This window comes from Syngnathus floridae, chromosome 3, assembly GCF_059516105.1.
Source record: "Syngnathus floridae isolate MCC-2025c chromosome 3, RoL_Sflo_1.0, whole genome shotgun sequence".
NCBI classification, from domain to species: Eukaryota; Metazoa; Chordata; class Actinopteri; order Syngnathiformes; family Syngnathidae; genus Syngnathus; species Syngnathus floridae.
In genome coordinates, this window is record NC_142415.1 from 20004727 (window position 1) to 20018423 (window position 13697).

Consider the following 13697-nt stretch of genomic DNA (forward strand, 5'->3'; position numbering starts at 1 on the left):
GGTGAGCGTCGTCTGCTCGTTTCTGTTAGAAGCCCACATTCTACACAACTTTTCAGACTAGTACAAAGAAGAGGGTGCAAAACGTCCTGGGAGGTTTTATTTACACAACTATTTACAGTACGTCTCTTTCACGCATTACAAGGAGGAAAATTTACACAGCGGAGACCAACTTTAACCAAAACATACAACAGGTGCCAGAAAAAAATAGATAATAAATAGGTTATTTCTCACCATTTTAAGAGTAGTTCTCCATGCTTTGTATTAGTCGTGTCCATTCTAAAAAAAAAAAAAAAAAAAAGGAACAAAGAAACAGCTACAGTCTGGGTTTGAATTAAAAAAAAAAAAAAAACTAGGGAAATAAAGGCTTGAAATTGTGATTCTATCGAATGGAAAAATAGCAATTATGTATTTCTAAACCCAGTAAGAAAATGAAAAAAAATGTAAATTATGTGTGAATGTGAGGATTATAGAGGTAATATGTTGCTGACTGAGGTGGTGTCAGGCTCGCTCGCATCTGCATCACCGCGCTCGCCAAGCTGCGGGCGGGGATGGATGGATGGCTCGGTAGCTATGGCTGATCATTCAATCAACCTCTTTTCGTCTATTGCTCTGCGTAACGACATGAGAGGGCTCTGCGAAAACGTCTCTGATGAATTGCACGGTCAACCGTCACCATTTCAAGCCTTTGCCGTTCAAATCAGTGATTGATTGCACCAGTAAAAAACAAAGCCTGACGGACAAAAGCAAAACACGGAGGACGTCTTGTAAACAATAGTGAGGGCGGACAAACGTAGTAACGGCTTTACATTCTGCTTGATAAGCACTGTGATTGACATGCCACTGGTGTTAGAAACAAAAACATCTACACAACGGGATAGAGAGAGAGTCAAAAGGACACACAATCATTCTGTGACCAAAAAACACTAACTTTGGAAGAAACCAACAACAAAGAAGTGGGGGGGGGGTTCAAATATGACATGTGCCAACCTGGAGGGGTGTTAACTATACTCTTAGCCACTTGTCTGCACAGTGTAATAGCATCCGATGACACATCATAAACACAGCAATGACTCCATTGACTGACAGAAGGCCTTTGAATGAGAGAGCTAGCAGAATACAATTGGAACACATTTGGAACAATATGAGACCCAAAAAAACCCAATCCACAACATTGATTTTTTTTTTTTTTGTATGATTCCATTTGGGAGCTTTTTGGAAATGGCGCCCAGAGGAGCAATGACAACACCTCCTGCGACTCGAGACGGTTCCATCAGAACCGATGTTCAATTCTTGATTTGGACTCAGAAAGTATTTGATTTGAAGGCCGCATCCTGTACTAAGTCAAGAGTACTTCGTGTTCTAGCTCACTGGCGCCATCTTGTGGGTCAGCATTGCAATGCGTAAGGCTAAGCAGTATTATGTTGAAAGGTTAGCATGGAATGGAAACCTTGCAACGCTCCAGACGGTTGCACCCTCTCTCATTTTACACGTGAACTGAATATGATGGTTTTGGACGAGCCAATTTTGCAAACTGAAAACGACATGAAACATCACCGCGGGGTTGCGCTTGTGTTCATGAACGACGACATCACGTATGCTTTCCATCCAAACAATAAATATCTCTGTGACTTTGCCCAACAAGGAGTACATTAGTTTTCACCGGAAAAGGCATTTTCTTGGTTGGAGATTACTCCGATATAATTGTGTAGTAAAGCAGTGAGTAATATTCCTCTATTTGTTAAATAAGTCCCGGTCTATTCGGCTACATGTGTGGGTTGAAAGGTGTGGCTTGCTTGCTTGGCCTTTGCGGCCCGGGGTTAAATCCAAAAGCGTCGTTTGCGAGTGACGGACGGACGGACGGCGGTGGCGATGTGGTGGTACAACTTTGCCTTTCCAATACTGACAGAATTGAGTACATATTTGGCCCACGGATATGAGGGAGGGGAAAGTGCTGCCCAAAAGTGAACTGTACATAAAAAGATACTTTTTATTTCTTTTCTTTTTCCTTACACTTACTTGAGTGATATTACAGTACATAGGTTATTTACAACTGTGCAGTAATGTGTGGCAAAATAAATTATCTAGAAGGCAGCAAGAATACATTGGTTGACGAATATAAAAACTGTACATCATTTACGGAATACAACTTGTTTTTTTTTCACTTTTCTTTTCTTTGTTTTCTTTTCCATTAAACTAATATTGGCTCTGTAGTGTTTCAAGTCACTTCCTCAGAAACAATGAAATGCCCAAGTAAAGAAATAGACAAAAACAATATTTCTCCCCGCCCGCCCGCCCGCCAAACAACAATTTCTCCATAGTCTCTTTGAATGTCAACATTCGTTCTGTTTGTTTCGTTTGCAGTCCGAGGCGCTCGGATGCGTTTTGCCGAGCGAGCCGGCGGGCCGGCCGAGAAGGCTCTCCGACCTGACCTCGGGGACCCGCCGCGCTCCTCCTCCTCCTGGCCTGGCTGGGAGGCTGCGCCCGCCCGCCCAACAGTTTCTTCCTCTCTTGCAGACACTTGTATCCATCTGCCGTCTGGGATTTGACAGAGTGGCAGCACCTGTGTCGCTGGAGATTCCCGCTCTGTCACGTGTCGTCGTCGTCTGCCGGTGGATTCTCACACAAATCCACCGGTTGCACCAGGGTTTTGTTGACATCCTGACCTGCGCCCCGTGGCTCCGTCGGAGAGGACGCTTTGCAGCTCCTTCCTTGCGCGGTACTGCTCTTTGATGCTCCTCCCCAGTGGTCGTCGGTTTCATGAAGCAAAGCCCCAAAAAATGAATGCAGAAAATAGATCTCTGTCCCCGCCCTCCCCTCCGGAAGGGAGTCGCGGGCCGGTGCCGTAAAGCAAAAAAAAAACGGTTTCTGCTTTTCATGCTCCGATTCAAAAAGGAGTAAAAATCTCTGAGAATCAAAAGTGCAACTTGAGTATTTTCTTTGCCCCCGGTAAAAAGAAGTTTCCTTCTTCGAGGAAGGGAACCGAGAGCATGTTGTTGTCGTCGTTTCTTGTTTTTTATCTGCACTCTTCCGCTGTACGTTTGCTGTTTTCCTGTCTGAAGGCCCTTCTCAAATTTGCTAGCCCTTTCCATTTGTTCTGTTCAACAAATTCTCTCTGAGAAGAAGGGATCGGGATGAAGGTAACTCTTGCCGGCTGCGCCGAGAGGCGTCACGCCGGCAGGAGGACAAAGTCGTCGTTGACATCAACCATTGGAACGTAGAAGGACGGCACTTCGTTGACGCACAGGGACTTATGTCCGGCGGGATCCAATTCCTGGACCTTCAACTGCCATTCCATCCTTTGCACGGCGTTGAGGGCCGCCGCCTCGTGCTGTTGCCGCATCAACAGGCACGTCTGACACACACAGACAAACAAAGGGCGTGTTGACGACACCATCGAATGGACCCGCCCCCAAATAAATACGATGAATTAAGAATAAATCAAATCAATCGATAAAAATGGAAGGCAGCACCGTACAAGTAGCACGAGGAGATTCTTACCTTCATCCGGTCGTATTTATCGTCCACGTCCTGAATCCAGGAGATGAACTGGCGCGCGTTGAAGCGATCTCTCACCGATTTGTTCTCGTCGCCCTGAGCAAGCACAAGAGTCAACGAAAAGGCGAAGGAAGGAGGCTCCTCTTGGGTACGGCCACGATGGCTACCTGGCTCTCCGACGGCATGTTGTACACTTCCGAGTCCAAAAGCATGGTGCAGGCGCTGAACGGCACGGCCTGATTGGCGATGGTCCTCGCCGCTCTGCAGTGGACTCGCAACACTTCCTGCTCGCAAGAGACGATCAGCTTCTCCTGTTAACGGGAAAGCCAGCGAGCTCATTTCCGGCCTTCCGAGCAGGGCGCAAAGTGGGCCGGCCCGAGGATGTTTTGCGTACCCGTTCGATGCTGTGCTGCAAGCGCAGCTTTCCTCTCACGGCCTCCTGCTGTCTGAAGAGCTCTTTCAAAGCCTCAGACAACGACGGCGGCGGCGCAATCTGTTAACAACAACAAAAAAAAAACAACCAACATTTAACGCCCGTTTGTGCAGATCCAGAAACCCACGGAAAGGTTCTGAAGCTCACTCAACTTACCACCGGGATATGAAGCTTGCTGAGGGGCTTGCCGTCCAGCAGATAGGAGCCGGTGTAGGTCACGTACTCGGCGTAGCACTGAGGGGCCTGTGGAGTGATGTAGCACAAAATTTTCCTCTTTTCCTCAATCTTCTTCCTGATCTGCAGATACTCAAAGTACGGGTTGGACCGGTCACTGTGGTAAGGCTCGATGTCATCCAACTTGATGGCGTTGACGACGACGGCCAGCGTCTGCTGGATCATCTCGCGGGTCTGCTGCATGGCCGTGTTCACCAGCTGCACTTGCACCTGCTGCGTGGTGGAACGGGGGAACTTCCTCTTGCGCGGGTGCTGGGTCTGAGAATCGTCTTCCTCTCCTGGGAGCGGGCGGCCTTTACTCGTTTTGCTCAGAACCACCGTGGGCGAGGAGCTCAAAGAAGCGGGTACGGACAGCGTCAGAGTGGAGTTGGATGGACTGGACGAGATGCTGAGCAACGGTTCTTTGTCTTTTTTCAGCGACGAAAAGGCCAACACCGAATTGGGAGTCGGCGTTCTGGCAGGGAGAGCGTTGATGGTCACCACCGGACTGATGGTCACAGACAGGGAAGGGGTGGAACACGTTGCGCTCACAGGAGGAGGAGCCAGAGCAGACAGATGGTTCTTGGCCCGGTTGCGCGTTATCCTCTGAGGGATTTCATCCACCTTTTTGGGGACATCTGCGCTCTGGGCTACCGGGACCGGCTTGGCGGCCGTCTCTTGAGCCTCCGGCCGCTCCAGGGAAGCGGGAGGACTAATGGCGGCCACCGGGAGGTGAAGAACCCCGTCGGGAGATAAAGATTCCCTCAGGGGCTCCGATACGTCCTCCCGCCTCACCTCCGGCTTGTCGACCGCCGCCGCCGCCACCGTGGTGTCTTGCGGCAAGCGCAAAGTCTCGACGGCGGGCACGGGGTGAATCTGGATGTGATGGAGCTGGCTGGTCTCGGACGAATACGACGAGTCGGGATCCGACTCGTCGGAGCCTCCGTACGGCATTTTGCTTTCCAACATGACGCTGGGTTGCGTAAAAGCCAGAGGGATGGTGACCGGGACGCTCTGAGGCTCCGGGTCCAACTCTTGCCCAAAGGCGTTGTGAGACGACGGGACCGCTAAGTCTTGCACGGCGGGTTCCCCCGGCCTTTGGTCTTGAGCGGAGCACGTGTTCTCCAGAAGACCCGAATGGTCTACCTGCATTAAGTCCGGGTCGTCGACGTCCATCATCGTATGACGAATGTGACATTGTCCGGTCTTGTTCAGGTCGGCAAAATCCGAGTCTCGGTGCTCGACGACGTCCGGCTTTTCCGGCAGCGGGAGGTCAGGCAAGGAGAACGGTCCGAGGTCATCTAGCTCATCCGCATCGGTGGAGAAAGGATCCGCCCAAGGCACGACCGGCTCGGGCGCAACGGCCGAAGTCAGGTGCTCGTCGGTGGCGGCGGTGACGGGGCAGAAGGTATGCGAGCTCTGCCTGATGCCGGGCTCCTCGCACGCCGCTTCCGCGTCCATCTGCTGAGGAACCTCAATATTGGATTTGCTGCACTCCTGGAAGAAAGACTCCAGTCTGGTGGAGGATGAGGAGGAATTCAAATAATTGGGCTCGTCGTTCAGAGCGCTGTCGGCTCTGTCCAAAGACGGAATGTCGGCCACGGCCTCCTTCTGCTCATCAAAATCCTCGGGGTCTTCTTCCTTGTGCCACCGATTCCAGGTGGCGTACGGAGGCGTGACGGACGGGTGTCCGGACAAGTGCTGCAGATCGCTGTCCGAGTGAGAATAGGGGCTGGTGATCTTGGAGACGGCCGCTTCGATCTCCCCGTACGTCCGATGGGGAGATTTAAGGTCCACGTCGTGGTTCCAACTCATGCTGTGCTCGTAACAGTTCTCCCCGTGGCCGGCTTCGGGAAGCGGCGGAGTGAAACGGTGGACCTCTGGATCCGGTTCTTCCGGCGACTCGACGTGCCAGCTCTTTCTCAAAGGCTCCTCAACTTGAGCGGGGAAGGAAGACACCTCCCGCGTCGGCTGGCTCTCGTGCACGGCGCAATGATCCTCGTCCGTGGGTTCTTCTAAGTCCAGGTCTTCCACTTCGTCGTCGTCTTCCTCTTCCTCGTCCCTTTCCTCGATGACGGACGGGAGGTCCGAGAGGACCAAGTTGGGCTCGCTGTGGTGAGGTTCCGCGATGTCGTCGATGTCGAGCGGAGGCAGCGCGGCGGGCGCCGGCGTGGGCGGCGCGGCGATGTCGAAGCAGGGCTCCTGCGGATCGGGCCGGTGCACCGGCGTGGACGGCTTGGGCAAGTAGCCGCCGTAAACGCTATCGGAGAGATGCTCCGTCTCCGTGCAAGGTAGCGTCGGCATGGCCAGGTCGGCCATGGGGTGGCTCGGCTCCATCAACTCTATGGGAGAGAAATACGGCGAGGGCAAGCTCTGGAGTCGATCGGCGGCGCTGGCCGATTTCTCCTCCAGAATTTGCGAAGCGCCGGCGGCGTCGAATTCGGCCGACGGGTCGTTATGCTGCCGGAGGAACTTGTCGGCCTCCATTTTGAATTCTTCTTCCAGAGGTCTGCGGACGTCCGAGGAGGCCGAACGACCGATGAGCGGCAGCTGGAGATTCTTGGCCGGGGTGGGGCACGTGCCTTCCTGGAAACCTTGCGAGTACCTGCTGGGTAAGACAACAACAAGAGCATAAGAGGGTGGAGGCTACAAATAGAGCGGAACATTGAAAGGAGGAGATACCTCTCAAAGAAGGACGGCGAACACGCATTCATGGACATGGTCATGGCGGAGGAGTTCTGGCAGTCCAGCCCGTCCAGCATGATGTCGGGGTAATCTTCGGCGCTGCAAGACGGCGTGCGGGGAGTCTGCATGACTTCCTCGTAACTGGGGCAAGAGATGACGGAGGTGGGCGTGGGCACGCCCGTGGGCCTGTTGTGTTCCGAGCGGGGCGAGGCGGGCAGGTTCTCTTTGATTTGATGTCCGGGCAGCCAGTCCTTGGCGTTGTGGCTGTCCGTCGCCGGTTGGAACTTGCGAGCGGGGGACACCATCTGCGTCGCCGGCAGGCCGGCGTCCTTGGGCGGAGCGGCGTCCTTGGGCAGGACGGCGTCCTTGGGCAGCCCGACGTCCTTCAGCTTCTTCTCTTTGAGGTTGGAGTCCGGGCTGGCCAGGCTGCCGGCCAGGTTGCCGGCCAGGCTGCCGGCCAGGCTACCGGCCAGGCTGCCGGCCAGGCTGCCGGCCAGGCTGGATTTCTTGGAGGAGAGCTCAGCGCGGTTTTTGCGGGCTTCTTCGGTGGACTTGGTTTTGAGTTTGGGGTCTCCCGACTTGGGCCTGAGCTTCTCCATTTGTTTCATCCTCTCTTTATGCCTCTTGTGACGCTCTTCGATTTCTTGGTCTTTCAGACTCAACATCTGACCAAAACTGGTCATTTGGTAGTCGCCGTCCACCAGGAGTTTTTCCCGCGGGCGTCCGTCTTTACGTCCCGTGTCTTTGGACGGATTGAGCTTTTCGTTTTCATCTTTCGTTTTGGACTTTGCGTGATCTAAGCGGTTGTCTTTGTCCGAGGCGTCGCGGTTGCGCTCCTTTTTGAAGTCGAATTTGGGGCTGTCTTCTTTCGATCTCTCTTTCAGAAGGCTAAGCTGAGGGCCGTCCTTCAATCCTTCTTTGGAGTGCTTGGACGAGCCAAGGGCGTCAAGGTGCTTGTTGAACTCCTCCTTGATTTTCTCCTTGTGCTTCTCCTTTTTCTTCTTGTCCTTTGTCCTGTCGCCGATGACGGCGCCGGCTTTGTCCTTCTTGGACATCTCTTTTTCGAACTCCAACGTCTTGTCGAAGTCGTCTTCGCCGTCGCCTTTGCCGCCGTACGGGAAGGTGTACGGGTCGGCCTCCAGGGGCGTGGGCTCTTTGTCAAAGGGCAAGCTCTCGCGGCGAGCGTACACGTCTCGGATTTCTTCGCTCTTGTCGCGTTTGTCCTTCTTGACCTTCTCTTTGTCTTTGTTGTGGCTTTTCTTGGAAGACGAGGAGGAGGAATGGCGATGTCGTTCTTTCTCTCGGAACTTGTCCTGGGGCGTGCTTATGACGGCCGGAGAGTCCCTCCGGTCGTCGTCGGCGAGGCCGATGGAGTCGTAGTAGCCGGCGAGGACGACGGCGTCGTGGCCTCGGTCGGTGAAACTGTCGGAGGAAATGTCGCTGTTCTTGTCGTTGGAGTCGTCCTTGTAGTCGTTCATGGCTTCTTCTTCCAACTTCTCCAGGAGGGACTTTTCGTTCTCGCCGCCGCCCTTGGAGGCTTTTCGCTCCTTGGGATTATTCTCCGTCTTGTATTTGTTTTTAGTTTTCTCCTCCAGGAGCTTCTGCTTGGCTTTCTTCTCCTGGTTGGAGTCGAGCGACGTCCGCTCTTTTCGTTCCTTGTGTTTGACATCGACGGATTCTTTCTTGTCTTTGTTGTGTTTCTCCAGGGAGCCCTTGCGCTCTCTGCCCGAGTCAAAGGTGGCAGCGGCGGCCTTTTCCTTCTTCTTCTCCTTGTGCTCTTTGGCCTTGTCGGCGCCGTGTTTGCTCTCCGATGACGTTTTTCTGACTTTGTCTGAGGGGAAGTGATCCAGATCCTGGTCCTGATCGGGCAGCGAGTCCTTTCTGACGGCGTCGGAAGCGTGCGAAAGAGCGCCGTTGTAAGCGTCGTCCTCGTCGTCGCTTTCGTCGGTGAAGATGTCGGCGATTTTGTACCAGGTTTTCTCTCGGATCTTCTCGGGCTTCCGTTCCTCTCGCTTGACCTCGGAGAAGTCCTTCTCTCGCTCGTTGTGTTTGTCTTGGCAGGCCTTTTCTTTCTTGTCCTTGCTCTGCTCGGAGGACATTTTTCGCTCTTTGTCCTTTGCGTGCGACTCTTTGTGTTTGTCCTTGGCGCCGTCCTTCTTGTCTTTGCCGCTGCTGCGCTCGGCTTCCTTGTCCTTGGGCGTTTTTTCCGCCGCCATTTTGTCACTCCTGTCCTTCTCCTGATCGGCGGCGGCGGCCCTGTCTTTGATTTTCTCTTTGTGCTTGTCGGCTTTTGTTTTCTCTCGCTTTTCCGTGGCCTCAAACTTCTTCTCTTTCTCCTTCCCCGAATGGTTGCGTTCGCGGGCGTCGCACGATTTCCCCACGGGCTCGGTTTCTTTGAAGAAGGCGTCGTTGGCGTAATCGTCCCGGAGCGACTCTTGCTTGACTTTGCCGTCTTTTCTCTCCTTGACCGAGTCGTACGAGCGATCTCGACTGTTGTCCAGGGAGTCTTTTTTGTCCTTGCCCGTTTCCGTGGATTCTTTCCTCTTCTTCTCCTTTTCCACAGAGTGAGCCGAGTTGATTTTTTGTTTGTCCGACCAGTCCTTCTTCTTTTCCAAACAGTCCTTGTCTTTCTTTTTGGACGTGACGTCCTTGTCCGGTCTTTTGTCGGCGTGGTCGGATTTCTTGTCTTTGACTTTGTCCTTCCTCCTGGTCTCCTCCTTGACCGTTTCCACGATCAGCTTGACGGCGTTGTTGGCTTTGTACTCTTTGTACTCCTTGACGGGGGCGTCCCAGCTGTCGTCTCCGTAGAGGGACGAGTCGGAGGACATCTCGGAGCCCCAGCGGTCGTGATGCTCGTCCGAGGCGCTCAGCTTCGCGTCGTCCAGGTTGAGGAAACGGTTGTTGACGTCGTAGCTTTCGTACTCGGGCTCCTCCTTGGCGACTTTGTCCTTTTTGCACTTGTCCTCCTTGCCGCCGCCCTTGTCCACCTTGAGATGCTTCTCCTCTTTCTGCTCACTCTTGCGATCGGCTCGCGACTTCTCCTTGGACTTTTTCTTCTTCTCCTCTTTGTGGTTCTTTTGTTTGTCCTCCTTAGGTTTCTCCTTGGCGCTTCGCTCCTTGTCCGATTTGACGGGCCGGTCTCGCTCGTCCTTGTTTGTTTTGGCCGAGTCCTTGGATTTCTTATTTTTCTCCTTTTCCGTGGTCCTGTGCGAGTCTTTTCCCGACGCCCAATCTTTGTCTTCCGACTTGCTTTTGGAGAGCCTTTCTTCCTTTTTGGAATGGTCCTTTTCGTGTTTGGACAACTTGATCTTGCTTTCGGACTGCGATTCCGACTCGACGGTGATGGACTTTTGCCTGGAGTCGTCGAAATCGAACGAATAGCTTTTGACGAACTTTTCGTTCATGTCCTGATTGAGCACCAGACTGGGAGCTTTGTCCTTCTCTTTGCTTTTGTGCTTGTGCTTGACCTTGTGCTTCTTCAGCACCTTGCCGTCCGTGTCCGTTTTGGAGACGGTACTGTCGGCATTTTTGTACACGTCGGCGTTTTTCTTTTCCACTGTGCTGTTGTGCAAGTTGTTATTCTTCTTTTTGTTGTCTTGTCCTTTCCTCTTGACTTGCTTGACGGATTCCACGCTGGACTCGGTGGAAGAGTAGTCGGACTCGCTGGACAGACGGGTCCTGACGGAATCGGACAGAGAACTTTCGTCGGACCACGTGGGAGACGACACCGTCTTCCAGCCGTCGGTCCTCCACTGCTTGGGGTGTTGTTCCGCTAACGACGGCGCTTGTTTCTGCGAATTCAAGTTTGCGTGCGAGGATGCGTTGAAGCCGCCGCCGCCGCCGCCAGAGTCTTTTGCCATCATGGAGGACTCCTTGATGCTGTTTGAGCCTTTGTCGTCTTCGCTCTCCATATCGCCGCAGTCGGAATCGGACGTGCAGAATTTGTCGTTGACTTTGCTAAACCTGACTTCTTTGCCGACGTTGTTTTTACTCTCCTTCTTCCTCTTCTTTTTGACTTTATTTTTATCTTTGAGCTGTTTGGAAGTCAGACTCCCCGTCTCTCTCGTCTTGGCGTTCGTCTGAAGGGCTTGTTGGCGCGGCGTCGGCGCCGGCGTAAAACACAGCGTCCTGTCGTCCTCGTCCGAACTGTTGCTGTCCGAGATGATGCGCCTGACGGCTTTCTTTGGTGTGAGCGAGTTGCTTTTGGAATAGGTTTTCACCTCCATCTTGGGGATGGAGATGAAACTGTTGGCCTTGGTGACGGGGTCCTTCCGGAAGTCTTTTTTCAAGAGATGCTTATCGTCCACCGGGGGGACTCGCTCCTCCTCGTCATCTTCGTCAAATTCGTACTCGTCTTTGACGGGCGTGACGGCCGATTTGGGAGGCTCTAAAGTTTTCCCTTTTAACTTCAAGCCCTTCTCAAACTCAGAGTCTGTGTTATTGCCATCGACCGAGCTCGATGGGGCGCACGAGGGAACGTCTTCCTCTTCGGAAGATTCTGCGCGGAGCGAAAGGAAACAGAAATAAAGGCAAGGTTGAAAGCAAAATAAAAGCGCTTTTGGCCAATGTTCACGTTAAACTACACACCTGACGAACTGTCCTCACTCGAGGTATACGTGCCTTTCCCCAGCAGCAAATTCAGCATCGTTGGAGAGTTGGCAACATTCAAAGGCGTTTCACCTCTTCGGTTACTTTGTCGTGGGTCTCCGCCATACCGTAAAAGTAGCTTGACCACCTGAAATAAAGCACGCAATTAAGTGGCCATTTTCAAAGGCCATTTTTCGGGCCCAATACATCCAGCAATGGCGTCCAAAAAGATAACAAGTGATTTAAAAAAACAACCTGTCACCTTAAAATGTCCATTATTGGACGCATCGTGGAGAGGAGTGTCGTCATCCAGACCCTTGGTGTTGACCTCGGCTCCGGCTGCCAGCAGCTGCTTGGCCACGTCGTAATATCCCCGGTTGCATGCCTCGTGCAATGCAGTCCAACCTAAGTGCAAGCGGATGACGTTATTTGTGCTGACACAAGCCCAAATTCCTTTTTTTGACAAGTTGCATTAGCGCGACTGCATCTCGCGCCAACTCGAAAGTGTCTCACCTGCAAAGTCCTTTACATTCACATCAGCTCCCTCGCTGATGAGCTCCTTAATGCGGCGTACCTCACCACGAATGGCCGCCCTGTGCAGCCGAGTCTCTCCTCTCTCATTTCTTTTATTGACTTTATCTTTGGTTTTGGATGCAGAGTTTGGCGTTCCCTTCTGACCTAGACTGGACTGTGACTGGTGCTTTGGTGTTGTGTCTGTTGACAACAAAAGCACAAAGTGTTACAATCCATACCATGAACAGATTATGTGACTTGATTTCGGGTTTTTAGCGGGGGGGACTTTTTTTTTTTTTTTCTTCTAATGGGTGCAATACTGTTGTTTATCTTTTGGCCAGAGGGGGGCGACCTCACACTAAGAATCGGCAAAAGCCTGACTTGGAGCTGATTTCACAACATTTGGAAGCTAGGGCCAGTGTTGTCATCATCACACTGACAAGAGTGAGTTTATATCGGAAACAGTCACGTGCATTCCTATTTATTTACGTTTTCAGACTGGATTTGAAGGAAGAGCATTGACCAACACTAACACGTGACTGACGATAGAAATCAGACGCTGAGTGATGATGTTGTTCGTCCAACTCAATGTCTGGTGTGAATATTATTACATCCATAAGACAAGCAGAAACTCTCACGTTAAGACTTCAAGCGTGTGTAATGTACACAACGGTGGTGGCGGTCATTGCTATTCTGTAACGCTCACTTCCCTGCGCCTCCTCCTCTTCCCCGCCCGCCCCGGTGTGCAACACAAGACGTGGTCTCCATGATAAGCACGCACCTGGACTGTTTACGGACTCCTCGGCAGTCATTTGCATGAGCAGGGCCACCTGCTGCCGCTCGGAGAGGGGGTACCCTGCCCGGATGCCTGGCATCCCCATTCCAAACGGCAAGCCTGCCTTCCGGGTGTTTGTGGGCTCCTTTTTAATGCGCTTCCGCTCTGGACCTGGTTTCTCTGTGGTGAGGGGGGGGAAAAAAAAGTACATTTAATTTTGCTGGCTAACAAGGAGTCACAGGGATGAAGCGGTTTACTGATAAACTTCAACAAAATTTCAGATGGCAAATATGGTGGACTCGTGCATGATTAGACAAAATATCATTTGGACTGTTTTTATTATCATTTCAAACAGAGCATTGGCGTACAGACGACTCAATTGCCTGTGAGTTGCTTCTCTGCTACATTTCGTTTGGCAATATCGTGACAATATTGATAACCGTGATCAGTTTGGTCACCACACGTGTGATTTTGAATTTGCAGAACATTTTTTCCTCTCGTAAAAAAGATGAATAAGGAGAACCTACAACAGACCCTAAAAACATGACTAGAAAAAAAAATCCCAATTATATTGTTATTATAATCAACAGTTGCAGAAAATGGTCTCCATCCCGTTTTCCTTTTCAAAAAGGGGGCCTCAACGGGCCATCAGGCCGCGTGTTTATGTTTCCGAGCCAATCAGCACAAGTCAGGAAGAGGGCGTGACTTGGCACTCGCAGAGTTATTACGAAATAGAGTTGGTGTACTCTCAATTGGACACAGGCTCGCCAAGGTCACCGCATGCCTGCCTGCCTGCCTGCCCGCTTGCCTGCTTGCCAGCCTGAATGGAGACTCGACTCTGCTCTGCTCTTCTCTGGGACAAAAGCAGCTGCTCTACAAAGACACACCCAGCAATTATTTTCAGCAGCAACATAGCATCTGATGACCCTTGGCTAGGACTCCAGCAACTCATGATAAATGTAACATCTGATCTTTGAGCATACGAAACATTACAAT

General features: G+C 52.0%; 1 protein-coding gene across 1 annotated transcript in view; it reads right to left on the bottom strand.

Annotated features, from left to right (window-relative positions):
• Positions 1 to 70: 70 nt before the first annotated feature.
• The window catches only part of ankrd11 (ankyrin repeat domain 11), a 45950-nt gene continuing 32323 nt past the window's right edge, over positions 71 to 13697 (bottom strand). The window contains exons 5-14 of the mRNA XM_088370087.1: positions 12708 to 12881; positions 11927 to 12127; positions 11676 to 11818; positions 11414 to 11561; positions 6824 to 11324; positions 4085 to 6749; positions 3890 to 3988; positions 3663 to 3806; positions 3499 to 3591; positions 71 to 3352 (exon numbers count right to left, since the gene is read on the bottom strand). Coding sequence (XP_088226213.1) covers positions 3167 to 3352; positions 3499 to 3591; positions 3663 to 3806; positions 3890 to 3988; positions 4085 to 6749; positions 6824 to 11324; positions 11414 to 11561; positions 11676 to 11818; positions 11927 to 12127; positions 12708 to 12881 — 8354 coding nt within the window. The 3' untranslated portion in view covers positions 71 to 3166. The remainder of the gene's footprint in view (positions 3353 to 3498; positions 3592 to 3662; positions 3807 to 3889; positions 3989 to 4084; positions 6750 to 6823; positions 11325 to 11413; positions 11562 to 11675; positions 11819 to 11926; positions 12128 to 12707; positions 12882 to 13697) is intronic.